The sequence below is a fragment of the Camelina sativa genome, chromosome 15 (assembly GCF_030686135.1).
Source record: "Camelina sativa cultivar CO46 ecotype springtype chromosome 15, ASM3068613v1".
NCBI lineage: Eukaryota > Viridiplantae > Streptophyta > Magnoliopsida > Brassicales > Brassicaceae > Camelina > Camelina sativa.
The window spans coordinates 7,260,528-7,285,628 of NC_141894.1; the positions used below are offsets into that span (position 1 = coordinate 7,260,528).

Genomic DNA, 25,101 nt, shown 5'->3' on the forward strand with positions numbered 1-25,101 from the left:
GGGAAATGGAGAACTAATGCAGTAAATTTAGTTTTTTGTATTCAACGAAAAGCACCAAATCCTTTGATATATTCTCCATAATCTTGAACTAGGATTGTTAATACATTGCATATTTGCATACACCAATAATGCATTTTATTTGATAAACTATAGTTTCTATAGGTTAGGGGGAATCTCATATTCTCTTCTCTCTCTCTTTTTTTTTTGTCGTCGAAATATTATCATACTTATTAAAACATTAGTATAAAAAGAACAACATGTCGGTACACAAACAAAAAAAGTAAAGCCCACCAAAGAGTTAGAGTGTATTTAACTAACAACCATAAATTAAAAATGTCCTTCTCAAAAATAACTATTCATCACTTTCATATGACAATTTTCTAACCCAAACAAGTCTCCTTTGAAATCTCCGCCCTCGTATCTCTTATATAACACATCTCTCTTCAAACTCCCAAAAATGTCCCTCTCCGTTAACTCTAACGGCCATGTCAGTCGCCGCAGCTAAACCCGCCGTCTCTCGCCGTCACGTATCTAACGGAAACAACACTAACAACGTCGCCATTGACGACGATCACAACCACCAACGCCGCATCGTCGGAGATAAAAACACTCGAATGGAGATCGCTGCTAAGAACAACGGCTACGCCAACGGTGTCATCGGAGGAGGAGGATGGAGGAGCAAGGCGTCGTTCATGACGTGGACGACGCGTGACGTTGTCTACGTGGCGAGACACCATTGGATACCGTGCATGTTCGCTGCCGGGCTTTTGTTCTTCATGGGGGTCGAGTACACGCTCCAGATGATTCCCGCGAGATCTGAGCCGTTCGATCTTGGGTTCGTGGCCACGCGCTCTTTGAATCGCGTCTTAGCATCTTCCCCGGATCTTAACACCGTTTTAGCCGCACTAAACACGGTATGTTATGTCGTGTTAAAGTTAATTTAGGTTTAATCTGATTTTTTAATGATTATCTTCAAATTCTTATTGCCTTCACCTAATATTTTGTTTTTTTGCTTTATCAATTAAATATTTTAATTGAATTAGTCAAATATAAATAAATAAAAGTGGGGTAAAGATGGAAATAAATCTCATATATATATTCTAGTGTTATTTAATTCCCCAGCTGGAATTTTGCTGTCAAAGCAATGAAATATCTTGAGAGTGAGAAAAATTGGCATTAATACTAAAATGGTCTTAATAGATGAAAGATCGATTAGAGGATAAAATGGGTCTTAATCGATTAGTTAGTGGGTTACAAAATCTATTTAATGTTAAATCTCTTTGTTTTAGTTATTTAATCTTCTTTTTAACAACTGCTTCTTTGTTTGTTTGTACAATACTATATTAGTATTTTGATTGATATAGAGCGCTTTTTAACTTTAAAAGCTAAATAGAAAATGACACATGGTGAAGAAGATGAGTTGGAGACACTATCACATGGAAACAGAGAGAGATTGTTTTTAAATTCGACTTTTGTGTACTTTTTTAAAAAGGGAAAAAAACTAAAATAATTGGGTTGCGGGGTGGGGACAGGTGTTCGTATTGATGCAAACAACGTATATTGTATGGACATGGTTAGTGGAAGGACGAGCACGAGCAACCATCTCGGCTTTATTCATGTTCACGTGTCGGGGCATTCTCGGCTACTCTACTCAGCTTCCTCTCCCTCAGGTTCCACTTCACTTATCTCCCTCTTTTATGTAAAAGTTCTAACATTATAGTAGTAACATTTTTTTTCTTCTTCATATTAGTAGTGATGATCTACCCGTATATGTAGTATTAGATGTAACGTTTAATTTACTAGTTGATCCATATCAGAATTCGAACAGTTTAGACGTGTGATTTCCCTTGGCCACGCTACCGTAGAAAAATACAGTTTATAATAGTCTCCAAATAATTTGATAATCTGAAGAACAAAATTTGGTTAAATTTCAAAACTGACTAACCTTTTTTTTCTCTTTCTATTTTATACATTTAATGATTTTTAACATAGACAAATTATATATTTTCTAGCTAAATTTTACATAAAAATCATAAAGAAATTCTTTAAAAAAAAACAAATTTCGTATAAACAACGATTATTATTGTGAAATGAAAGGAGTGATAGGTTGTGTTTTATGCTTTCAAGTTTTACCTTGCCGGATTTAGGTTAATTATCATCTTAATGATTATATATCAATTTTTAGGAATTCCCTATTTTGTTTTCGTCTGGTACCGAACTTTTTCCCATCTTTCAAAATAATGATCGACGATTTGATTGACTGGACATAAAATATCAGATTCTCACTCATTTAGATTCTACAGTTGTAGTGAGTCATCTATTTTATTTTCTTTCTCGTGACGTAGCATCGGTACTTATATGGATTTATGTGTGTGGTCTTGTTATACTGTTGAGAGAGTTTACATGTTCAAAAAAAATTGATACTAGGTTAATTAGCTCTAGTCGTGATCAAAATAAGTTAACCCTGGAAGTTAAATTTACTCGTTTACACAGGATTTTTTAGGATCAGGAGTTGATTTTCCAGTGGGAAACGTCTCTTTCTTCCTCTTCTTCTCGGGCCACGTTGCCGGCTCGATGATCGCATCACTGGACATGAGGAGAATGCAGAGGTTTAAGCTGGCGAGGGTTTTTGACATCCTCAATGTATTACAATCGATCAGGCTGCTCGGTACAAGAGGACACTACACCATCGACCTTGCGGTTGGAGTTGGCGCTGGGATTCTCTTTGACTCACTGGCCGGGAAGTACGAAGAGATGAGCAGAAGACACCACCTAGGAACTGGTTTTAGTTTGATATCGAAAGACTCTCTAGTCAATTAAATTTGTTTTCTATCAAATGTTTTTAGTTCAACACATTTAGTTAAGTTGAATTTAGTCTAATGACTTATTTATTTCTTCTTTATAAATGCCTAAATGGTTCATTGTATACCGTTTGTTGAACCTAATTATCGATCTAATGTTACTTAAAGGGTTGTAGCCTTGTAGTTGTAGGTGAGTCTGTTTGAATTTAAATAGGTTTATTTTTATGTGTTCCGAGATAGTGAGATTATTTCATTTAACAAAAAAGAGATTTACGAAAATATATACAATAAAATAATTTGTGTTAATCTTTATAATTATCAATCACTCAACCATATTACTTAAATTTGTATTTACGTTCTTCTTCACTAATTTTGGTAGATAAAGATGGGGTGTATGAAGTTAACGGGACAGGTACACCGATCCATAATCATAAATATATTGTTTGCTCTCAGAAGAAATCAATAGATCGGAAACTAATTATTTTGTCTCCTTTTTTGGTTGAGAAAATCCGTTAATACTAATAGTCCTTAAAATTGTTAGTTCAACCTATAAATAGATGGGAAAAGTTGCAAATAGTAAATTTTAAAAACTTAATTAGTAATCTAGTACATTCACTATTTATAATTTGAAAAATAATCACCTTTCACTATTTTTTTATCTATAAGAGTATGCAAGCTCAACCTCAATATTCTTTTTTTATCTATAAGAGGACGAGACCTCTCGGTCTGGACGTCGATGATCCCACTTGATAAGGAGGTGGAACAATAGCGCCTATTTCTATCTGATAACAACAACAAGGTGGGCATGATTCCAGCTTACACGAGGGTGAGATAGTAACAATATATGACTCTTGGATAGATCATATCCTCCCCCAAGCTTGTGGATTGGACCTTCAACTGATATCTCAAGAAAATTACCATATCGCACAATAACAAGTTGTGCATGATATGATCATATGATATTGTAATTCTACAAAATCTATGGATGTTCTTCATAATTTTATAATATAAAATTCTAAATTTGAAGTTTAATTTATTTTTTCTCGAAATATTTTTCTCCCGATGATGGTGAGCTTGAGAACACCTCCAACACAGATATATTGATACTTTATTATAGAGACAAAAATAGTAAAAATTATTGGAGATGATCTAACAAATAACATTATTTTTACCGGTAATGTAACATTAATGAATTAGTTATGTCAATAAGTTTATTCATCGAGGCACAAAATCTTTGATATTCTCTATAATCTTGAATTAGAATTATATCCACATTATTCATACATACACAACTAACGTGTTGTTTTACGTGATAAACTAGTTATTAAAGTAATGAGAATCTTATACTCTTCTCTCTGTTTCATGTCGTCGAAAATATCATACTTGCGTAAAATAAGCGTAATTGTCGCTCTCTAGTCTCATAGTCATCGTTTTCGTATGGATTTTTTTTTGAGCTCAAACAAGTTTCCTCCGAAATGTAATCTCTTTATATAACCCGTCTCTCTAAATCCTTAAGTGTCACTCTCCGTTAATTCTAACGGTCATGTCAGACGCCGTAACCAAAACCGTCGTCCCTCTCCGTCGTAAATCGAACCCTCTTAACGGAGAACATACTAACGGCGTCACCATCGACGACCACAGTCGCCAAGTCGGATCAATAAATAGCCAAATGGAGAACATTTCTACGAAAGTCGACGACGGCGGGGGAGGAGAAGGAGAATGGACAAGCAAGGCGTCGTTTATGACATGGACGGCGCATGACGCTGTTTACGTGGCGAGACACCATTGGATACCGTGTTTGTTCGCGGCCGGAGTTATGTTCTTTACGGTTGTGGAGTACACGTTCCAGATGACTCCCGCGAGTTCGCAGCCGTTCGATCTAGGATTTGTGGCCACGCGCTCTCTGCATAGCATCTTGGCTTCTTCACCAAATCTTAACACCGTTTTAGCCGCTCTTAACACGGTAAACACATATTTAATGACTATCCTAAAACTCCTCACCTTGTAATATATTCACATGCAGCACAGAGATATTTGTTAAATTCGACTTAATTTCAATTAGATGATTTGGTTGGGTGGGGACAGATTTTGGTAGGGATGCAAACAACGTATATTGGATGGACATGGGCAGTGGAAGGACGACCACGAGCGACCATCGCGGCTTTATTCATGTTCACGTGTCGCGGAATTCTCGGCTACTCTACTCAGCTCCCTCGCCCTCAGGTTCAAATCCACATACTATTATAGACCAAATTCGATGTAACGTCCAATTATTGATCAACTGATATCAGAAGAATAATATCAATTTTGGACGTGTGATATCCATTGGCTACTACGGCATTAAAAAGAAGTTATATTAGTATTTAGTCCCAAAATAATTTGATCAGGACTCCTCTTGCAAAATAGTGTTCCATGCACGAGTTGATTGACTAGACATAAATATGACATTCTCGTTCACTTACGTTCTACAGTTCTAGTAACTCATTTTTTTTTTTTTTGGTGATGTAACATCAATAGATAGACTCGTTCGTCTTGTTATACTTTACCAAGGAGAAATGATTTAAGGTAATAATTTAATTTGACTGTTTTTACAGGAGTTTTTAGGATCAGGAGTAGATTATCCGGTCGGAAACGTGTCGTTCTTTCTCTTCTACTCGGGTCACGTTGCTGGCTCGATGATTGCATCATTGGACATGAAGAGAATGCAGAGATTTAGGCTGGCGATGGTTTTTGACATCCTCAATGTATTACAATCGATCAGGCTGCTTGGTACGCGAGGGCACTACACGATTGATATTGCGGTTGGAGTTGGCGCTGGGATTCTCTTTGATTCATTGGCCGGAAAGTACGACGAGATGAGCAAGAGACACTTAAGCACTACTCGTTTAAATTTGATCTCGAAAGACACCCTAGTCGATTAAAATCGTTTTTTGTTTCTTTTTTTCGGAAAAATAATTAATTGTATATTAAAATCTATTTCTTTTTAAAAAACGTTTAGAAACACATTTTAGATCTATTTTCTCTAAAATGGTTCTAATTGAATACCATTGGTTGAACCTAACTAAACGTATACGTACGTCTTTACGTGGTTGTGAAGTTGCTAATTTATTTTATTATCAAATTGTATTCGTGAATTAGGTCTTCATACAACTATTTCAAAATCAAATCCAGATTAATTCTGGAATCATTTGAAAATTGGGTATTATTGTTATTTACATAATTTTCTGTATGTACTTGTTCACTATTTTTGGTGCAACATGTGTAATTGTTTCCCATCGGTAGAGATATCATGATGGATTTTGTATAAAAATAACGGGCCGGAGAGGTAGACTGATCCAACATTTCCAATGATCCTCTATTTTTGTCTGTAAACTCTATTATACAGTAATTTTTGTTCTAATGGATCTCTATTTCCATTTCTATAATAGAGATTGCTATTTTTTTCTCTCTAGAGGAACTCTATTTTTCCTCTATAAATAAATGTGAACTATTTTATTTGCAAAGTAGTCCTCTCAATCTTTAACTTCCTTTATTTATGACCAAATAAATAAAATAAATATTTTTAAAAACTAATAATATAAATTTAATAAAATAAGTATTTTTAAGAACTAATAATATAAGTTTAAGTATAAATATTTATTCTAAAATATTGAGACTACCATTTGGAAAAGATAATTTATATAAATAATAAAATTTATTTTTCATTCATTCCATAATAATTATTTTAATACAACAAAAACTAATAACTTAATAACCTGGTAAATTACTTTGGGATCCACCAATATCGCTAAAATATTGTCCAAACGAACCAAATGAAGTAGATGGAGGAGGAGCTTGTTGATTTTGTTGTTGATTATTCCGCTTTTGTATAATCCGTGCTTGTTCAGCCTCCAAATATCCACGAACATTTGGATGTAGAGTATCCAAGTCACAAAATAAAATTTTGTTTTCTTCTTTTAGCTCTTTCAAAGTATAATTTTTTCTTTGAATCTCCAACTGTTGTCGTCTTTGTTCACTTGCCATCTTCATCTTCAGCTGCTCTAAAAATTGTTTATTTCCTTCTTCCAAAGTGTTGATAAATGATGTTGTTTGATCACCAATTTTTCTTTTCATTTTTGATCTTTTTACCCCAAGCGGTTGTGGAGAGGGAGATCCACCAACAGTCTCACCATCATCATTTAGTGAAGACGAAGATAAACGTGGAGATGCTTGCATAGGAGAATTATTGGTAGGATTATCTGATTCGAAAGATGTATACTCAAAGCCAAGTGGGATACATAAACGTTTAGGACGAGCAACACCATCTTGAAACTTTTCAAAGTCCTTAACAATATCCCAAACATGCTCAAATTTCCAACCGGCTTTAAAATTTGTATCTTCTCTAAACATTAGTTTAGCTTGATTAAACTGCATATCATTAAAAACAAAACACTTATTTTTAGATTCGTCAATAAATGTAATTTGGCAAATATATATAAAGAATTTATATTTTGTAAATAAAAAAAGATAACACAAAAAACAAAAAACCTAAATTAAAATATTCATAGCAACAAATAAATAAAGAAATTTATAAAAATATTATGGAAAAAATAAAATAGCCAAAACAAGAAAAACCAAACATATTTAAAACATCCATAGATAAAAACAATTCAACAAATAAATAAATTTATTATATTAAATACTTACAATATCTTCATTTTATGCACCACTTTGATTTCTATTTTCACATTGTTTTATGCATGCATGCAATTTTTTTGTTGCCTTCTGAATCATTTGAACCCGAGATTGAATTGATCTTTTAGAACGTTCACTCCAAGTTATTTCTTTTCTTTTCTCAAAAGCTTCCACCACACAGATCCAAAAATGATCGGACGGTTGATAAACATCTTGAATTAGATCTTGAGAAATTTGCATATAAACTTCACATAATAATCTATCTTCTTCAACACTGTAACCAAGAGAACGAGACATTTTATTAATAAGTATAGATATGATATATTTTTCTTAGAGCTGTGAATCCAAGCAGTTTAACTGTAATAATATATATAGATGCAATGGTACGAAATATTTATGAACTTTCATCTGTTTAACTATTTTACTTAATGCTTTTGTACACATCTATGACCAATGCATGTTTTTGTTCGGTCATACTCAACTAATTAACCAATGCATGTGTAAATTATATATTTATAGTGGACAGATTTTTTAATTGGGTTTGTCCGGTCATTGGGTTTGTTAATTGTGAATGTTTTGTTTGACTAAACATTCATTGGGTTTGTCCGGCCATTGGGTTTGTTATTTGTGAATGTTTTGTTTGACCAAACATGAATTATTGAAAAGGACAAAAAAATTGCATTCGGAGTACTACAATCACGTTTTGCTATTTTGAAAGGACCGGTACGTTTTTTTTTTCTTAAATGTGTTAACTACGTGTATTATTTTATATAATATGATAATCGAGGATGAACGTGATCTCGATGCATCGATTGAAGTTGAACAAGAAATTCCGCCTCCAGCGGTCCAAATAACAGAAAATGATGACATTCGTTTCCAAGAGTTTCTAGGTCGATTATAAAAATAAAAGATAAAAGAAACTTATTTTTCACTTTAAAATACATTAATTGATCATTTGTGAGAAAAATACAGTAATGCAGATGGTTAAAAATCTAGTATATTTTATAATTTTTGTATGATGTGATGCTCTTTATAATAATAAATGTTTGATTTAAATAAAAATAATAATTTTATGAAAGTGTTACAAAATTTAAAGTAAAATATGTTAGTTTGTAATTTTTATAAATAAAAAGTGTTAATTGTAAAATAAAGAAGTATCTATTTGGAATATTCATTTTTAGAGGAAAAAATAGAGAAAACCATTGGAGCAAAACTCATCTCTATTATAGAAATCCTCTATAATAGAGAAACTCTATCATAGAGATCTTCTATAATAGAGAAACTCTATTTTTTACTCCAACTCATATCTATCATCACCTCTAAATAGAGGAAAAAATAGCAATCTCTATTTTAGAGGTGAGAATAGAGGTGGATTAGAGTAAATTTACCTCTAAAATAGATTGTTATATTTTTCTCTATTTTAGAGTAAAAAATATAGCAAACCATTGGAGATGCTCTTAGTAGTAGCTTGCCCTCAGGATCAAGGGAAAGAACATACAATATAACATTTATTTAGTGTTTTTTTTTTTTTTGGTAGAACAAGGGGGATAAACCCCCATTTTATTTAAGAAAAGATAAAAGAACTACAACAGAATGTTTCTTGCGCGCGTAGACCCATTCACATCCTCTAAACAAAGCAAACTAACACATTCAGGACAAGAAGGAAACATATGAAATCCTAAAGGCAAAGAAAACGCATAGTTAGCTAATCCGTCCGCAAGACGATTAGCCTTCCTATACACATGTGAGATACGGACTATCCAGTCCTTTGATAAATAGCCATAGCACAAACATACTAGGAAGGACAGTGGATGAGAGTTCTCAATCCCTGTCCGCAAAAAACCAACCACTATCTCCGAATCGACGTCCAGCTCTACCCGCAACACACCTTTCTTCCACGCAATATAGAGGCCATAATATACCCCCCCATAACTCCGCCCATGGTGCCGAGCAGATCCCTATGTTCAAAGCAAATCCACCACACCAAAGTCAATCACCATCTCTCAAAACACCCCCTACTGCTGCTAAGCCTGGATTCCCACGGGAAGCACCTTCGGTGTTAACCTTAACCCAACCACCGGTAGGTGGTGTCCACGCAATCATCCTTGACTCTCTCCTGACACCACCAATACATTCCCTCACACGTTGATGTACCTCTGAAACTTGATCAGCGACCTCCCGCAAAAAGCGCACACGGTCCCTACATTTTCCTCTCCCCTCAAACACATTTCCACACCGCCACTTCCATCCCCACCAAACAGCCATAGAAAAGAGAGTCGCGCATGTACTTTTTCCAATCGGTGTAGTATCACATAGATTGCTAGATATCCACACCAGTAGCGACTATTCAAAAAACGAGTGTTCGCTTCTAGCAGGAACCAAACGATTCAAGACCCCGGACATAGCTGGACAGTCCCTAAAAACATGTAAAATAGACTCCTCCCCACCTTTGCAGACCTGGCAAATACCTGAATCACTTAAGTGTCTCCGATGTCTCTCCATGTTTGTCATTAGAACCTGGTTCCCAGCGAGCCAGAAAAAAAGATGAACCCTTTCTGGAGCTAGCAGACGCCAAAAACGGTCAAAGAAAACCCCTATGTTCTGTTTTGGAGTGTCGTCCTTTGTTAATAAAGCATAGGTAGACTTAATCGTAAATCTCCCATCAGAACTACTACCCCAGAAGATACGATCCTTCGTCTTCGACAATGTATCAACCACCATTGCTCAAAGTTTCAGCTGCACCTCGGATGAGAGATACGGATATATACGCTGCCAGACCCAGCCCGAGTCAGACTGCCATAAATCCCTGACTGTCGCACTATCATCCCCAGTGGGCAGTTTCCCGTATAACTAAATCACAAAGCGGGACAACAGTCAACCAGCAATCCTTCCAAAACCTGACACTGCGCCCATCACCAAGAACCCAACTTATGCCTGGAACCATCACTTCTCTCAATCCTCTCCCCACACTCCTCCATGTAGAAGACCAAGAGCTCTTTGCTACCAGCCAAGTCCCATCTCATATATCCTCAACTTTATACTTTTTTCGTAAAACCCGCACCCAGAGACTTGTTTGGTCATGCATCAATCTCCACCCCACCTTTGCCAATAATGCTATATTCATCTTTCTAGCAGATCGAATTCCCAAGCCACCCTATGCTTTTGGGAGGCAAATACTATCCCACGCCAAATGATGTTGTTTACGTTTCTCAGCCGTGCTCTCCCATAGAAATGATCTTGACATTTTATCCAGTTTCTCCAGAGTAGACTGGGGCAACGAGATTGTCGACATCATATGAACATGAATAGAAGATAAAACAACCTTAGTTAGCGTGACCCGACCCGCCAAACTAAGGAACCGACATCTCCAGTCTGAGAGCCGTGATGATACTCTCTCAAGAACCTCCCCAAAGTTGTTAATGTGTTTATGTACAACATGCATCCCCAAATATTTTCTCAGCTCTCGTGTAGCTTTAATTCCGCTTTCATTGCTAATCTGTTGAGCAAGATCGCGGCTAACATTCTTAGAAAAGAAGATATTCGACTTCTCCAGGCTCACCTTCTGACCCGATGCAACACAAAACCTCTCGAGTACTCACATGATTACTCGGATTTGGGCCACTAACGCCTCTGCAAACAAGATGAGGTCGTCTGCGAAACATATATGAGAAAGCTTCGGTCCACTTCGAGATAACATATTGGTTTCCACTCTTTTGCCGCAATAGAGAGCTCGATCTGATGGCACAACCTTTCAAGACACAACACAAATAGATAAGGGGATAAGGGATCCCCCTGTCTCAATCCTCGTGCAGGTTTAAAAGGTGTTGTCTTCTCCTGTTCCATAATAGTGTCATAGAAGGTCCCGTGACACACGACATTATTCAACTCGTCCAACTATCCGGAAAACCTGCAGCGAGGAGAGTGTCTGCAAGGAATTCCACCGAATATGATCATATGCTTTTTCCAAGTCAAGCTTCAACAACATCCAACCTTTGCGTCCTTTTTTTCTCCTCATCGAATGAACCGCCTCATGCACCACTAATATGTTATCAGTGCTCAGTCTTCCCAGGATGAAGCTCGACTGAGCAGGTCCAATAAGATTGGTCATAATCCGTTTCAGTCGCAGGACCATAGTTTTAGTAATTGTTTTAAACAACTCATTACATAAACTAATAGGTCTGAATTACATTATTGTCTCCGATTTCACAACCTTGGCAATTAAAACAACCAACGCATCATTCGTCCCTTCCGACAGAATATTAATGGCAAAGAAATCCAACACAAAGCGTGTTACAGACCCTCCTACCACATCCCAACACTCCTGGTAAAACAATGGTTGGTATCCATCAGGACCCGGTCACCCGACGCTTTGTACTTCCCCATGGCTCTCATCGCTACTTCCACTTCCCCTTTTGTAAATGATCTGGCCAAAGAATTCTGCTCCGTATTTGTAAGAGAAGGAAACTCTCTACAACCTCATCCACATCCACCAAGGAGTAGAGTCTCTGATAATATGCAATTGCAAGGTCCTCCAATTCTTGTGTAGTATATATCCAAACACCCACACCATTCTTCAAACTCTCAATACGGTTATGTCTCCGACGTATGATTGTTGACGTACAAAAGTATTTCGTGTTTCTATCCCCCTCCACAATCCATTTTTCACGAGACTTCTAAAAACCAAATTAGTTCTTCCTGCTCGAGAACTTTATCCAATTCACAAATCAAGTCCTCCTCCTTAGCTAACAATTCATCAGTTGGGGCCACTTTCAACAAATCTTGAACCGAACCAATCTTTGATCTTAACTCTGCCTTCCGTTTGTTAACATCCCCAAAAATTTCACGGTTCCAGCGCTTCAATCTATCCCGTAAACCACTCAAAGCCGCATGAGTAGTTAGCTGATTATTCCAGGAGTTAGAAAAAAACTCCTGAAACCCCTCATGCTTTAACCAAGCCGCCTCAAAATGAAACGGTCTTCGCTTTGGATCTCCTCTACTTACCGGACACAATTGCATGTACAGGGGTGCATGATCCGATGCAAACACTGGCAGATGAGTGACCACAGATTCCTGCCATTTTAACCGAGCATGGGGACAGCACAAGATCTGATCTAACCTCTTGGAAATATAAGTTTGCTCAGACCTTCCCCTATGCCAGGTAAAACGACTACCTCCAAATCCCGTATCGATCAATGTAAGATCATTCATCCACTCGCCAAACGCCAATGAATCCGGAGACAAGCGGCCATTACCACCTGTCCTCTCATCCAACCTCAAGATTGTGTTAAAATCCCCACCAACCATTAATGGTCCATCCACTCCTTCAATCACTGACTTGAGACTTCCCCACAGTCCACTTCTTTGAGTGACAGAGGGAGCCGCATATATCACAATCAAGTTAACTTTTTTCATATTCATCTCGATAGTCACATGAATAAACTGGTCTGTCGAAACAACCACTGAGACAACACCCACTGTTGACCTCCACAACAACCAAATCCCTCCGTTTTGCCCCATCGCATAAACACGGAGAAGTTATCGAAGCCCAAATTCTGGCATATCCGACTTTCTCTGTCTCCACTCGCGTGTGTTTCAAACAGAGCAAGGATATCAACACGAAACTTCTTCATCATGTACCTAATCGACTTTCGAAAATTGGGTTTATTCGCCTCCCGGCAATTCCAGGAAAGACAATCCATCATATTCTTTTTGCAGATATATCGAACTACCGGGACAAACCATTAAGCCACCACCAGCGGACCATCAATCCGACCCACATCCCTTGGTTGCTCCTCGACAACCAATGCCTCTGTTGACAACGTAGTGTCTCTCTGCAATCCCTGACCAGAGAGATAGTGTGTACTCCGATCATTCCTTTCCGGTGTGAATGCACCTCCCGATCGTCCCACGGAACCCTCCTCAATACGCAGTCGTTTCCCCGTTGTTGGCAAACCTCCTTCAAGCTGAGTTGGACCAAACACAAGTCCCCTCATGGATCTATTCGAAACCTTCTTCTAAGTCCTCGGTCCATTAGGCCCACTAACTTTATTTCCCCCAGCCCGTTGGTTTGTCAACAATTCTCGAGACCTACTCCCACCCTCACTATCTCTACCTTCTAGGTTTCTTGCATTGCTTTGAAAGATTCTCTTTCCAATATTCACATCCCGCTGAATATTCTCATTTTCTTTATTCTCACTAACAGAATTGGTAACTTCCCTTATTCCCACATGATTCGTATCCTCTGTCAAACCTGCAAATCTGTTGGACGTACCAATTCTTTCCATATTCACGGAGCTAGAGATATCTCGAAAATTTCTACCGGAGCACCCACGCGCCGAGGGTCAACCATCAGCCGGTAGGGATGCATTTTGCCTTCAATTACGTCTAACCATGGTAAATCCATCCCCCTGCTGTTCAGACGCTATGGGTGCGGTCTGTTTTACCACTGCAGGTTGCTCGACCACTCTTTCCACCACCCACTGTAGACAATTATGCACCAACAGACCATAGACACCACAGCCAGAACATATGTTCGACAAACCCTCATAAGCCACAAAATATCTCTCACCATTGATCATAATCGAACCTTTGAGAGGTTGGGATAAATCTACTTCCACGCAGACGCGAGCAAAACATGCTCTGTCAAAATTCAACATGGTCAAATCAACTCGAACCGGCTTTCCCAAACCACCCGCAACCCCAAGAAGAATAGCTCGATGATAGAAATGCACCGGAAAATTGGACAAACGAACCCAAACTGGCGTAGTTACTATGTCAGGGATCAAAATCCGAAGACCAACATTGCACCATCAAATAGCTGCCAAACACTCTCCAGGGTCCCCCGTCAACGCTGCCAGATACTCATCCTCTAGATCAAAGCGAATCATGAAGAAGTGTCAAGGCAGATTCATCACATACATCCCCCTTTAGGTTTCCACACCTCCCTGAGTTTCATGCTCAACGCAGAAATAGCAATATTTCTCCTCAACACTTTCACAATGATACACTGCTTCCAAAGACCCTTCATCACCTCCTCTCTTATCTTTACTACTGGTTCACCATTCACACCGTCAGGGAACGTCAGTTGCAACCTCTCCAACACAAACTTATCATCCATTAAGGTTTCCGGTGTTAGCTGTCTTCCTCCCACTCCACCAGTAACTTTCTTCATCCACGCACCAACCTCATACGGAGGGTCTCCCAGAGGACGATCTTTGTCCCCAATATCCATCATAATAGCATCCTGTTCATTGAGAGTGAAAACCTTAGTACCACCGTTTATAGAGAGAGTTTTTCACGCGCTCTGATCTAAACCTCTCTATAGTATTTATTCAATGTTTTCATTTGTTGAAAAGTTCTCCAATACAAAAGTCTTTAATTTTTGACAAAAAAAACAAAAGTCTTTAAATTAATTTGGTAGTTAAACTATAAATCAACAAGTGAAAAATTTGTAATATTCTATGGCTAAAATTAGTATAATTGTAAAGCTCTTATATGATAATACTAAAAATCGACAAGTGACATTTTTGTATTCAAATACTAACATATGTGTGTCTATATTTACATAAATAAGAATTAGTTCTATTCATCAGAATCGGATAACTCGAGGGGACAAGAGCCATCATCAACATTAGCGTATGGGTTGAAATGTTCAGAATTTGTATCCATGCACCCAGGAACCAGATCCAGATTGCATCTATCTCCCTGAAATTTATTCATACATTTTAAAATTTAGTGTATTCAGACTTTTTATATAAATAAATTTATAATATATGGATTGGTGAGAACTTACTCCTTCGACCGTCAAGTTGGCGATCATTGTGCAACGTGTGGCAACAACGTTCGAGTCAGGAAATATCGCTCTCTCACAGGCTCCATCTTGGCTCAACTCGTTGGCTAGACCCTTTTTGCACCAATTGATAAATCATAAGTTGTGCATATATATATGACTAGTTAAGCAAAAAAAAATTAAATCGAAAGAAATTTATTAAATACCTCATTGAAGAACTCAATAGGTTTGTTTTGCCATCGCTTGGGGACTTGAAACTGAAGTTTGTATGGACCGTCCCAATCGACACCGTTGGTGAACGAAAATATCAAATTCATAGCTGGTAATGAATGATTCATACCAAAGATGAAAAATATCACATACAAATATAACTTATTTGGTCACAGGAAGAAATATCCTTTGAATTTCATTATAAAAGAAAACGAACCATGCTTAGGAATGCAAATCTGCATAGTGTAAATTGGAGAATCTGCTTTGCCTCGATCTTTCTTTAGCATTGCTCTTGGCTCCCCACCACACATGATTGGTTGGTTAAATCCTCCTGCACCATTATATTAGTAGTCAATTCACTCATTCTTTTCAGTTTTTTGTTAGTCCATAATTAGACTGGTCTATGTAGCCTCTTAACAACTTAATTACATGTTTTTATGAAAAACTGACCGTTAAAAGCAACCCCATAGTCCTCGTTAAGAGTGAGTTTGCTTGCCGCTGGATTATAGAATAGTTTCAACTTTTCACCCTAATCCAAAAAAGTTTGATTAGAAGTTTGAGTATAAAGAGCCTTAACTCTAACCTTAGCATTGGCAAATGGCTAGAGAAACTTACTGCGGTTGGAGGAAGACCATTCATAGTTTTCCAGTACACTGGAGCAGTACCCATCTCGAACTTGGCCCATGAAGGAAGCTTATATCTACCAAAAAATAATCAACCATGATATATATATATGTTAATAATAATTATGTTAATATAGTTATATTGACCAAAGCAATAAGACGAACAAAATTAAAGACAGACTCTTTGATCTCTTCGAGGGGCGCAAGAGTCGTGGCAACAGCTTTTACTTGCAGATTAAGTTTCTTCTTTGGAAATCTCCTTTGTATTGGACCAATCGTTGAACCATACACTGTATTTATTCAAAAGTTTCATTGTATAAACTATAAAGCATATTAGTATATAAACCAACATAAAAAAAAATTAGTAACGTTACTAACAAAAATTGCGTTTAGAGGATAAAGGCTGTGAAGGAGAGGCAAAAATGGCAGCGGTATTAGCGGCAGCAGCCATGGAAACCGATCTAATGAAAAACTTTTTTTTTTGTTTGGGGATGAGGACGGAGAAAATATGGGAGTAATTATTGATATATGGCTTTAAGATAAGGAGTTTTTGATACCACACCACAAATACAAATATCTGCTATTGATTTTTTTCTTACACATAAAAACAAAGACTGAAGTATCATAGAGACAAATATCAAATTTGAATGGTAATGGTCTATGACTTCTATGGGAACATCTCCTTCTCACTCTTGAGATTTTCTTTAATGGATTAAAGGAAGAATGGGCCCAAAACCAAAATAAGCCCTCAACTTCCCAATTTTGGGTTGTGTTTTCACTGCAAAGAAATTGGGGCGATTTCTTAAGTTTCCAAGAAATTCAAGGGCTTTTCAGCAAGAAAGCTAGAAAACTTTGTAGGGAGGATCCGCGTTGGAGATAACTGCCCCAAATTGGCAATCCAATCCCTAGACCATCTTATCCTTTCTCTCTCTGAATATCTAGCCGCAATGTAGTCCATGAATCACAAAAAAGATCAGATCTTTGCACGTCTCTGTCAATATAACAACTACTACTTGTGTTGTGAAGCATACCTCTACAAAAAAAGACCGACCCTAATTTATACACGCACACATATTAACATATATAGTATTGTGCATATAAAACGTAGGGTTTAAGTCTTCTCTTCTTCTCTGGTGGCTATCACATCGACAATGGCTTCTCTTCTAACGAAGCCTAAGCCCGTTTTCCTCTGTTCATCTCCAAGAACTCTACACACATCAACACCGTCGTTGAATTTCACAAGAATCTCATTCACCCACCACCAAAAGCTTGCACCTTTCAAGCTCCCTAGTCTCGTTGCCGCATTCTCTGAAAAGGGTCTGAAGAGAGATGTCTCCTCGGGTGCTGCAGCAACGGAAGCGGCGGCGGAAGGAGATTACAGGAGGATAATGCTATCAGATGTGTTGGTGAAGAAGAAGGAGAAAGTACATTGGTGGGAGAGAGAGTGGAAAGCTATGGACTTTGGAGCTGTTGCTGTTGTTTTGTCTATGCATTTGCTTTGTCTCTTGGCTCCGTTTCAGTTCAATTGGAGAGCTGTTTCCGTTGCTTTTGGGCTTTATATCGTTACAGGTCTTCTGGGTATTACTTTGTCTTTCCATAGGAATCTTTCTCATAAAGCCTTTAAGCTTCCCAAGTGGCTTGAGTACTTGTTTGCTTATTGTGGTGCACAGGCTCTTCAGGTGATTTGATTTGATTTGATGATGAATGTAGTTTTGTCGAATGTGTAAAGCTGATTGATTTTGACCCCAAATTGTGTAATTTTTTTTTCTTCAGGGGAACCCAATTGATTGGGTGAGTACACATAGGTACCATCATCAGTTCTGTGATTCAGACAGAGATCCTCATAGCCCACTTGATGGATTCTGGTTCAGTCACATGAATTGGATGTTTGATACCAATACAATCACACAAAGGGTAACAATTTGCTTTTTTCTTTATCATGTTAAAACTGGTCTTTCTTAGTTGGTTCTAGTGATTGAAAACTCTGTTTGTGTCTTTTTGATGTTTAAAGTGTGGAGAGCCTAATAATGTTGGGGATTTGGAGAAGCAGCCATTTTATCAATTCCTTCGAGACACCTACATTTTTCATCCGGTGGCTCTAGCGGTTGCTCTGTATGCAATGGGTGGCTTTCCATTCATTGTTTGGGGAATGGTATGTTGTGTGGCTAATCTTACATTTCAATTCTATCAGTGTTCATTTCCAGAACTAGCTATAGGATTATGACTTGTTTTAGCTCGGTGTATTCTAAATAAATCCACCAGTTCTTTGATGTGTAGCTATCAATTTGCTGGGCCAAATCTCCTCAATTGATTTTCCAGTTAAACAGCTTGCGTTTTCTTGTCATTTAGTGCAAACTTAGATTATTGACCTTAAGCACGCAAGTTGTGTTTAGTTGAACAAAACAGAACCACAAGTAAATATCTTATCTTTCTTGTAAGAAAGATCTGTGGTTCATGCCCTTCTCGTGAATGGTCTAAATTCTATTTGCTTGTATTTAGAAAACAACATTTGCATGCTAAAAAGTGAAACTACATTGACAGTTTTAGCAATTTCGTAAACGGAACGAAAGGAAGAAAAATATAGCAGAAGAAAGTTGATTCTAACTACTCAATCCTTATTTGTTTGTGCTTTTTTTTTTGGGTTTTGCAGGGTGTAAGAATAGTATGGGTATATCATATAACTTGGCTAGTGAACTCAGCTTGTCATGTATGGGGGAGACAAGCATGGAACACCGGTGATTTGTCTAAGAACAACTGGTACTAAAACTCATTCTCTATCACTCCTTAATCACTCGATGCATCTTAAGATATCTACTAAAAAGAAACTCGGAATTATAACTTCTCAGGTGGGTAGCAGCTCTAGCTTTTGGGGAAGGATGGCACAACAATCACCATGCTTTTGAGTTCTCAGCACGACACGGCTTAGAATGGTGGCAACTTGATATGACTTGGTACGTCGTTAGGTTTCTCCAAGCCATCGGTTTAGCAACTGATGTCAAGCTCCCATCGGAAGCTCAGAAAAAAAGAATGGCATTGACCAGCGACTGATCTTGAAACTGCGGAACTAGAACTGTCGGTACAACTGAAGCTATGAAGATTAAGAAAAAAGGGTTTGTGCTTCTTTTTTTTTTGTGTTTACGTTATATATATCTGTGCAAGAGATTGTATGTGACAAAATGATTATGAATTTTATATATCTATAATTGCAATCAATACAAGAAGAAAAGAAAAATGTTGAAAGAGATTCACGTTCTGCTTGGCCAAGGTGTCCACGGCAATTCTAGATACTCAACTGGTCTGAGCGTTGGGAATATGGTTTTGAAATCCCGTTCTGAGCCTTTAAACATGATCCCTTTTGGGGTTGCCACGTGAGCACATGACGAATGAGGGCACATCTCAGCGTCAAGATAGGTGTTTTGGATCACGAGTGTGGCTTTTCCTAAGACAGACCGGATATGGCAGATGTGAATCGACGGTATTTTGCTTTCGCCATTTATGAGGATGATTGGTATTGAAAATTGAGCTCCTGGCTTTGAAGCTCGATGCCAACCGTAGTCTTTGTGTTTAGACTGGCATCGATAGACGATCTCCGGGCGGTTTAATCCTTTCATCGCGTTACGGATTGTTATGTTCATGTTTACGTAGCCGGTTCTTTTAAGAACGAAGGCGTTAGAAGAGATCATCATGATGGCTTGTAAAAGAAGACACCATCGAGCTATGGTTTTGACGACGTTGTTGTTGTCAAGATCCCTCATTTTTGTGTTTTTTTTCGATCGTTCGTGTTCGCCCCTCTCTCAGAAATATATGTTAAAGTATCACAGCTTACTCGAAACCGAAGTTGTTAGTTTTTTTCTTTTATTTTCTCAACTAAAAAACAAACTAACTAACAATTTTTTTATTTAAATTTTGCCACAAACAAACAAATGGTTACATATACTAAAAATGAAAGGATGTTTGAAAAAAAACAGAAGTAAAAACTGAAAGATATAATTTTTGCTCGGTTTTACAGAAATGCCAATGCTTAAGCTGTTACATACCGCATATAGCTTTATTAGTTGATTTAAAATTTGTAAAACAAAAAATTGTTTTTGGGCGTGTGTGTTTAATGTTAATTGAGCAAGCTTTTTGTAGCAGACTCAGTCGAACATGTATCGACCACGTCACCTGTCGTACTATTTCTATGCTTCATATTTATATCTCATATCCTTACGTATGGTTCACGTTAACGCTCGATTTGGAGACTAGAGTTGATTCCATTCTCCCTTTTAATCATATCAAATCGACGACCGGCAATTAGAAGAGACAATAAGTTTAATTTCCAACACTACCATTAAATCAACAAGTCTCCGTTGACCTTGACTAAAACCATACGATAATGAGTATATATATATATAAGAAAAGTTTATTTTGATTACTACGATATTGAGTATTTGAAGAAAAGTCACAAGTTTATTTTCTCATCATACAGTTTCTTTATAGTTCGAAATATGTTTTTGGCTCTATTTATTGAGCAGACTCGGCCCAGACTCAGAGCTCATGAGTCTCACCGTTTCATATATATGCTCCTTACGTGCTTGCTAAGAATGTAAATATTCCATTAAAATGAAAATAGTTAGGAATTACAATGAAGCAAGACCTATGGTTTGGTCCCATGGCAAAAAAAAAAAAAAGATAAAAAAAAAAAAACATGGAAGCAAAGAACAATCAGTCCACCGACTTCGACAAAAGCAAGACCTAAGTGAAAACGTTTAATATGAGACATTCATAACATTTAATAACTCCTTTAGGATACGAACAGAAACAATATACAATAACGAAAATACCACAATACAACTCAATTAGTACGTGGAAAACTATTTTGTGGGAAAACGTCTGGATCAATCTTGAACTCCAATAGTTTATTAGAAATTAAAGATTTGCCAGCTGGTATTTGACGCTTGTGTTGTGTTTGGTTCGTATTTGTATACTTGGTCAGTCAGAATCACTACGTACTAGTGATTGGTCACTTGTACTACCTTGTTTGTTCATTAAATTAAATGCATGTACTTAAAACTCACCAGCCGTAAGTTACTACGTGAACAAGACATGCCATCAGTCACCACAACGTACTGTATCTGTTTTTCTTTTACTGCCGCAAATGGTAAAAACTAAAAACACCCCCGAAAAAATAAAAACTAAAATCAATTAGAATTGAAAATAGTTCAATTTTCATTTCTGAAAGGAAAATAGTCATAAATTCTACAATTAAGCAAATTACCAAAATAATGATGTTTTTATTTTTGAACCAAAAGGAATGATATATTGAATCCAATATATACATATATTGAATCCAATATATATACTAGTATTTTTGCAGCAGTTTTTGCTCAAAATGTTTTTTGGTAAGTTTTTACATTGAATACTATTTAATGCTTATATTCATATCCAAACATGTATAGTTAACTTTCTCTACTATCATTATAATCAAACACAATTACAATATCTTAAATATCCATATATATAATATTTTATAATTAATATAGATATTTAGAAGATTTATTCCATATTAAAAAAAAATTCTCCTATCATCTCTTTTTGATTTTAAAATTTAAAATGTAGTGAATCATCATATAATACATAAAGTTAATAAAAAATGTATTTTTCTGCATATATTGTGATTTGAATTTTTTAAAACAAACATATATTACTCAATTAACATAAAAAGTGTGTGTTCAATATACATATATAGTAAATTATAAAATTTTAAGAAGTTTATAATTTATAACTGATATGTCTAAACTTAATAAAAAATTTAAAATTATAAATTTTTAAAAATTAAATTTTCAAAATTACACAAACGAGTTATATTACATGACGGGTTATATAACAGTACATGATTAAATTAATAATGCTAAAAAATAAACTATCAGTAATATGATATTTCAATATGGGTTAAATCCTCATTTTAATGTTTTAACAACACCAATATAAAATATATCGAATCAAACTGATTTAATTAAGATTATAGTAAATAAAAATTATTGTGTGGTATAACACGGTTTATGTATTAAATCATTAAAATTAACAAAAGAGTATATTAGCAAAATTAGTATTAAAATAGTACATTAACAAAAAATATTTTTAAAAAATTACCCTGCGGTGTACCGCAGGTCATAATCTAATATACATATATTTTTAAAATAATCAGTTGGACCCAAAATGTCATTAAACTGCCATATACTAACTATATAATAGCACATTGGGTATGCATGCGAAGGCATCACTTTTACGACATGGTGTCTCTCTCTACAACTCTCAAACAGCTTTCTCATTTTCCACCATTTGTTAAACAATATAACCCAAGAAATAACAATGCCTTGTTCAAACTTATAACACATAACTCAACAAACACATTTTTGTCCAAACGAGGAGGGTCCGTGGCTCACTGGAAACGCACGTTCGTGGCAGTTCAATGTGCACAGGATCAGGTCGAGAGCTCCTGGAAAATACCCTTGTCGGAGGTTGTGGTGGTGAGAAAGAAGAGGGAATTTTGGGAAAGGAGTTGGACTTCTTGGGACGTGGGCAAGTTAGTCGTAGTCGGTGGGGTTCATTTGCTGAGCCTCCTGGCTCCATTTCATTTCAATTGGGCGGCTTTTCGGGTTTTCCCTTGGCTCGTTTACATCAATGGAGTCTGCATCACCTTGTCTTATCATAGGAACCTTTCACACCGAAGTTTCGATCTGCCGAAATGGCTTGAGTATCTATGTGCTTATGGTGGCCTTCTGGCTTTTCAGGTTTGGCTTTATATATATATATAAATATTCACATGATACGATTGTTTGATACATTGTGTTAACTGTTAAGAGGATATATATATCTTTGATCGTAACTTCTAAATTGTTTGCGCAGGGAGACCCAATAGAGTGGGTCAGCAACCATCGGTACCATCATAAGCACTGTGAGACAAAACGTGACCCACACAGCCCTACGCAAGGGTTTTGGTTTAGTCACATGACTTGGATATTTGATAGCGGTACTATACTCAAAAAGGTAATAAAATTTTTCAATTGTCAAAAACCAATTTAATTTCTTGATGACCATGGTAAATTGATCAAGTTATTCTATAAGGAACAAAACTCATAAATTGAACTTGATACTGTGAAAACTGAAAGAAGTTCAACTATAGGCCTGATTTAAAATGTTCTGGTGGACTATTTTGGTCCGGAAGTCCACGTCTAGCAGGCCTTGTGGCTCTGCAGACTGGTCTATATATATTTGATCTTGATTTTTAAACTAGGACGGGTCCTATCAGAACTAAACCGATCCGGCCTTGAAAAGAGTGGTCCTATATGGGCGAGGACATACCTAACCTTGAATAAACCATCGGATTGCAGTGTGGTGGACATGATAATGTAGATGACCTTGTGAGGCAGCCCTTCTATAGGTTCCTTCAGCGGACAATCCTTTTGCATCAGATGGCTTATGCCCTTCTCTTCTATTTTTGTGGAGGCATGCCCTTTCTTGTCTGGGGAATTGTAAGGATATACATATCATCCCCTTGCCTTCATTTCAACTATTAAAATATTATTAGAATTTTTATGCTATATATATTTTTATGCTATAAAATATTATTTGATGATATAATAATTTGACTAGTGTCATGGTTCAAGTCGAATCACAGTAGATCGATATTTTAAATCAAATAATATAAAGGTAAAGGTATGATTATGATTATGAAAGAATGGCAATGGCAGGGTGTTGCAACTGTGGTTCGACTCCACACGACATTTCTGGTGAACTCAGTTTGCCATGTATGGGGAACACGAGCTTGGAACACTCCTGACTTCTCCAAAAACAATTGGTACTGTACTGTGCGCGCAATACACCACATATACATTTGTAATCTCACCAAATACTATTTAATTACTAAGAATTAATGAATTGGTGATATAGGTGGGTGGCGATTATAACATTTGGCGAGGGATGGCATAACAATCATCATGCTTTTGAGTTCTCGGCCAGGCAAGGACTTGAGTGGTGGCAGCTCGACGGGACTTGGTATATCATTAGGTTTCTTGAAGCTATTGGTTTGGCCACCAACGTTAAGTTACCTACTGAATCTCAAAAGAAGAGAATGGCTTTATCTGATCTTTAATTATTTGTAATAATATATTCAAACTCTGCTCCTACTGCATGTCTGCATCTCCACACCCCTATTTCTTTTCCATCAAAAACACCAAGACTTTCTTAAAATTATCTTAGTTTGTTAATCAATCTTTATCTATACTTTGGAATCTAAATAAAAAACTGTTGCAAGAGGGAACTCTATAATGATAATAATAATCTCAAAGGAAACCATGTAGCAAAACACTAGAATTAATGGACGAAACTGGCTTCTCCTTTTCACCTACTATGAATTGAGGAAGATGCATATAATATAAGTTGGGAGGCTGTATTAAATTAAATGCATCAACTTTAACACTGAAATGAAAAAGACTAGTGATTACATTTCTGGAAAGTTCACATGAGTGTTTTTTTCCTGTCTTCTTTACTTTATCATACTGTTGCTAAAAACAGAAAACATGTTATCAAATTTTAAGTTGGTTAAAACCGTACGATAAAAAATTAATGGTTTATCAAATTCAACACCCTCCACCTCAACTTTTAACATTCCACATCATTTTCTCTTTGATCATTTAACAATCAAATCAATTTTAACTTTTAACCTCTTCAATAGTTTTGTTTAATAAAGTTCAACACTTTTGGCTATCAACAAGATTTTTCACATACGAAGATCATCAACTCTGTTTCTTCTGCATTGATTTAAACCAATGTGACACTAAACCAACGTTATTTCTTTTTGAATAATTTTTGAATCAAATTTAACATTTTATTCAAAAAAAAAATCAACACTTTAACTCACTATTTTCACTTTATATTCGTATTTTTATTTAATTTGATAACAACACATTTATAGTAGTAATTAAAATTAATTAAAGTTACTTTATTTTTTAAACTGAATTTG

The 25,101-nt window shown here is 36.5% G+C and overlaps 10 protein-coding genes across 10 annotated transcripts; 4 read left to right on the top strand and 6 right to left on the bottom strand.

The window, feature by feature from the left end:
• Nucleotides 1-158: 158 nt before the first annotated feature.
• Nucleotides 159-2,968, top strand: LOC104745897 (phosphatidylcholine:diacylglycerol cholinephosphotransferase 1). The gene is made up of 3 exons (XM_010467272.3): nt 159-914; nt 1,533-1,670; nt 2,494-2,968. Exons 1-3 carry the CDS (start codon nt 486-488, stop codon nt 2,818-2,820), a joined length of 894 nt encoding a protein of 297 aa, XP_010465574.1. The 5' UTR covers nt 159-485; the 3' UTR covers nt 2,821-2,968.
• Nucleotides 2,969-4,159: 1,191 nt separating this feature from the next.
• On the top strand, nt 4,160-5,862 carry LOC104745899 (phosphatidylcholine:diacylglycerol cholinephosphotransferase 2). Its single transcript, XM_010467273.3, has 3 exons — nt 4,160-4,764; nt 4,887-5,024; nt 5,396-5,862. Exons 1-3 carry the CDS (start codon nt 4,345-4,347, stop codon nt 5,720-5,722), a joined length of 885 nt encoding a protein of 294 aa, XP_010465575.1. The 5' UTR covers nt 4,160-4,344; the 3' UTR covers nt 5,723-5,862.
• Nucleotides 5,863-6,462: 600 nt separating this feature from the next.
• On the bottom strand, nt 6,463-7,627 carry LOC147926338 (uncharacterized). Its single transcript, XM_087489032.1, has 2 exons — nt 7,488-7,627; nt 6,463-7,208 (listed from the first exon to the last, which is right to left on the bottom strand). The coding sequence occupies exon 2, from the start codon at nt 7,188-7,190 to the stop codon at nt 6,549-6,551; it is 642 nt and encodes a 213-aa protein (XP_087345158.1). The 5' UTR covers nt 7,191-7,208; nt 7,488-7,627; the 3' UTR covers nt 6,463-6,548.
• Nucleotides 7,628-10,629: 3,002 nt separating this feature from the next.
• On the bottom strand, nt 10,630-11,607 carry LOC104727985 (uncharacterized). The gene is made up of 3 exons (XM_087487024.1): nt 11,383-11,607; nt 11,075-11,223; nt 10,630-10,990 (listed from the first exon to the last, which is right to left on the bottom strand). Exons 1-3 carry the CDS (start codon nt 11,605-11,607, stop codon nt 10,630-10,632), a joined length of 735 nt encoding a protein of 244 aa, XP_087343150.1.
• A 530-nt stretch (nt 11,608-12,137) lies between these two features.
• LOC104748217 (uncharacterized) lies at nt 12,138-12,992 on the bottom strand. The gene has a single exon (XM_010469892.2). The coding sequence runs from the start codon at nt 12,990-12,992 to the stop codon at nt 12,138-12,140; it is 855 nt and encodes a 284-aa protein (XP_010468194.2).
• Nucleotides 12,993-13,849: 857 nt separating this feature from the next.
• LOC147926339 (uncharacterized) lies at nt 13,850-14,706 on the bottom strand. The gene is made up of 2 exons (XM_087487025.1): nt 14,394-14,706; nt 13,850-14,244 (listed from the first exon to the last, which is right to left on the bottom strand). Exons 1-2 carry the CDS (start codon nt 14,704-14,706, stop codon nt 13,850-13,852), a joined length of 708 nt encoding a protein of 235 aa, XP_087343151.1.
• A 239-nt stretch (nt 14,707-14,945) lies between these two features.
• Nucleotides 14,946-16,941, bottom strand: LOC104745900 (protein POST-ILLUMINATION CHLOROPHYLL FLUORESCENCE INCREASE, chloroplastic). Its single transcript, XM_010467274.3, has 8 exons — nt 16,476-16,941; nt 16,279-16,387; nt 16,090-16,174; nt 15,925-16,003; nt 15,692-15,805; nt 15,471-15,583; nt 15,268-15,378; nt 14,946-15,179 (listed from the first exon to the last, which is right to left on the bottom strand). Exons 1-8 carry the CDS (start codon nt 16,546-16,548, stop codon nt 15,057-15,059), a joined length of 807 nt encoding a protein of 268 aa, XP_010465576.1. The 5' UTR covers nt 16,549-16,941; the 3' UTR covers nt 14,946-15,056.
• FAD5 (fatty acid desaturase 5) lies at nt 16,930-19,339 on the top strand. Its single transcript, XM_010467275.3, has 5 exons — nt 16,930-17,776; nt 17,871-18,011; nt 18,109-18,249; nt 18,748-18,854; nt 18,944-19,339. The coding sequence occupies exons 1-5, from the start codon at nt 17,249-17,251 to the stop codon at nt 19,143-19,145; spliced, it is 1,119 nt and encodes a 372-aa protein (XP_010465577.1). The 5' UTR covers nt 16,930-17,248; the 3' UTR covers nt 19,146-19,339.
• LOC104745902 (uncharacterized) lies at nt 19,195-19,904 on the bottom strand. Its single transcript, XM_010467276.3, has one exon. It carries the CDS (start codon nt 19,850-19,852, stop codon nt 19,343-19,345), a length of 510 nt encoding a protein of 169 aa, XP_010465578.1. The 5' UTR covers nt 19,853-19,904; the 3' UTR covers nt 19,195-19,342.
• Nucleotides 19,905-22,341: 2,437 nt separating this feature from the next.
• Nucleotides 22,342-24,329, top strand: LOC104745903 (putative lipid desaturase ADS3.2, chloroplastic). Its single transcript, XM_010467277.2, has 5 exons — nt 22,342-22,870; nt 22,986-23,126; nt 23,471-23,611; nt 23,831-23,937; nt 24,030-24,329. Exons 1-5 carry the CDS (start codon nt 22,346-22,348, stop codon nt 24,229-24,231), a joined length of 1,116 nt encoding a protein of 371 aa, XP_010465579.2. The 5' UTR covers nt 22,342-22,345; the 3' UTR covers nt 24,232-24,329.
• Nucleotides 24,330-25,101: the final 772 nt, after the last annotated feature.

Bases quoted from the DNA above. Each gene is read 5' to 3' on its own strand.
- LOC104745897 (XM_010467272.3), top strand. From the start codon at position 486: ATGTCAGTCGCCGCAGCTAAACCCGCCGTCTCTCGCCGTCACGTATCT. The intron at 915-1,532 runs GTATGTTATGTC...GGGTGGGGACAG, and splicing joins TTTTAGCCGCACTAAACACG to GTGTTCGTATTGATGCAAAC. The intron at 1,671-2,493 runs GTTCCACTTCAC...TCGTTTACACAG, and splicing joins CTCAGCTTCCTCTCCCTCAG to GATTTTTTAGGATCAGGAGT.
- LOC104745899 (XM_010467273.3), top strand. From the start codon at position 4,345: ATGTCAGACGCCGTAACCAAAACCGTCGTCCCTCTCCGTCGTAAATCG. The intron at 4,765-4,886 runs GTAAACACATAT...GGGTGGGGACAG, and splicing joins TTTTAGCCGCTCTTAACACG to ATTTTGGTAGGGATGCAAAC. The intron at 5,025-5,395 runs GTTCAAATCCAC...CTGTTTTTACAG, and splicing joins CTCAGCTCCCTCGCCCTCAG to GAGTTTTTAGGATCAGGAGT.
- LOC147926338 (XM_087489032.1), bottom strand. From the start codon at position 7,190: ATGTTTAGAGAAGATACAAATTTTAAAGCCGGTTGGAAATTTGAGCAT.
- LOC104727985 (XM_087487024.1), bottom strand. From the start codon at position 11,607: ATGGTCCTGCGACTGAAACGGATTATGACCAATCTTATTGGACCTGCT. The intron at 11,224-11,382 runs GTTTTCCGGATA...GTGTCTTGAAAG, and splicing joins AGACACTCTCCTCGCTGCAG to GTTGTGCCATCAGATCGAGC. The intron at 10,991-11,074 runs GTGAGTACTCGA...TAAGAATGTTAG, and splicing joins GCCCAAATCCGAGTAATCAT to CCGCGATCTTGCTCAACAGA.
- LOC104748217 (XM_010469892.2), bottom strand. From the start codon at position 12,992: ATGGGGCAAAACGGAGGGATTTGGTTGTTGTGGAGGTCAACAGTGGGT.
- LOC147926339 (XM_087487025.1), bottom strand. From the start codon at position 14,706: ATGGATATTGGGGACAAAGATCGTCCTCTGGGAGACCCTCCGTATGAG. The intron at 14,245-14,393 runs GTATGTGATGAA...TCCCTGACATAG, and splicing joins GTGGAAACCTAAAGGGGGAT to TAACTACGCCAGTTTGGGTT.
- LOC104745900 (XM_010467274.3), bottom strand. From the start codon at position 16,548: ATGGCTGCTGCCGCTAATACCGCTGCCATTTTTGCCTCTCCTTCACAG. The intron at 16,175-16,278 runs GTCTGTCTTTAA...ATTTTTTGGTAG, and splicing joins CCCCTCGAAGAGATCAAAGA to ATATAAGCTTCCTTCATGGG. The intron at 16,004-16,089 runs GTAAGTTTCTCT...TTTTTGGATTAG, and splicing joins ATGGTCTTCCTCCAACCGCA to GGTGAAAAGTTGAAACTATT.
- FAD5 (XM_010467275.3), top strand. From the start codon at position 17,249: ATGGCTTCTCTTCTAACGAAGCCTAAGCCCGTTTTCCTCTGTTCATCT. The intron at 17,777-17,870 runs GTGATTTGATTT...TTTTTTCTTCAG, and splicing joins GTGGTGCACAGGCTCTTCAG to GGGAACCCAATTGATTGGGT. The intron at 18,012-18,108 runs GTAACAATTTGC...TGATGTTTAAAG, and splicing joins CCAATACAATCACACAAAGG to TGTGGAGAGCCTAATAATGT.
- LOC104745902 (XM_010467276.3), bottom strand. From the start codon at position 19,852: ATGAGGGATCTTGACAACAACAACGTCGTCAAAACCATAGCTCGATGG.
- LOC104745903 (XM_010467277.2), top strand. From the start codon at position 22,346: ATGCGAAGGCATCACTTTTACGACATGGTGTCTCTCTCTACAACTCTC. The intron at 23,612-23,830 runs GTAAGGATATAC...TGGCAATGGCAG, and splicing joins CCTTTCTTGTCTGGGGAATT to GGTGTTGCAACTGTGGTTCG. The intron at 23,938-24,029 runs GTACTGTACTGT...TTGGTGATATAG, and splicing joins GACTTCTCCAAAAACAATTG to GTGGGTGGCGATTATAACAT.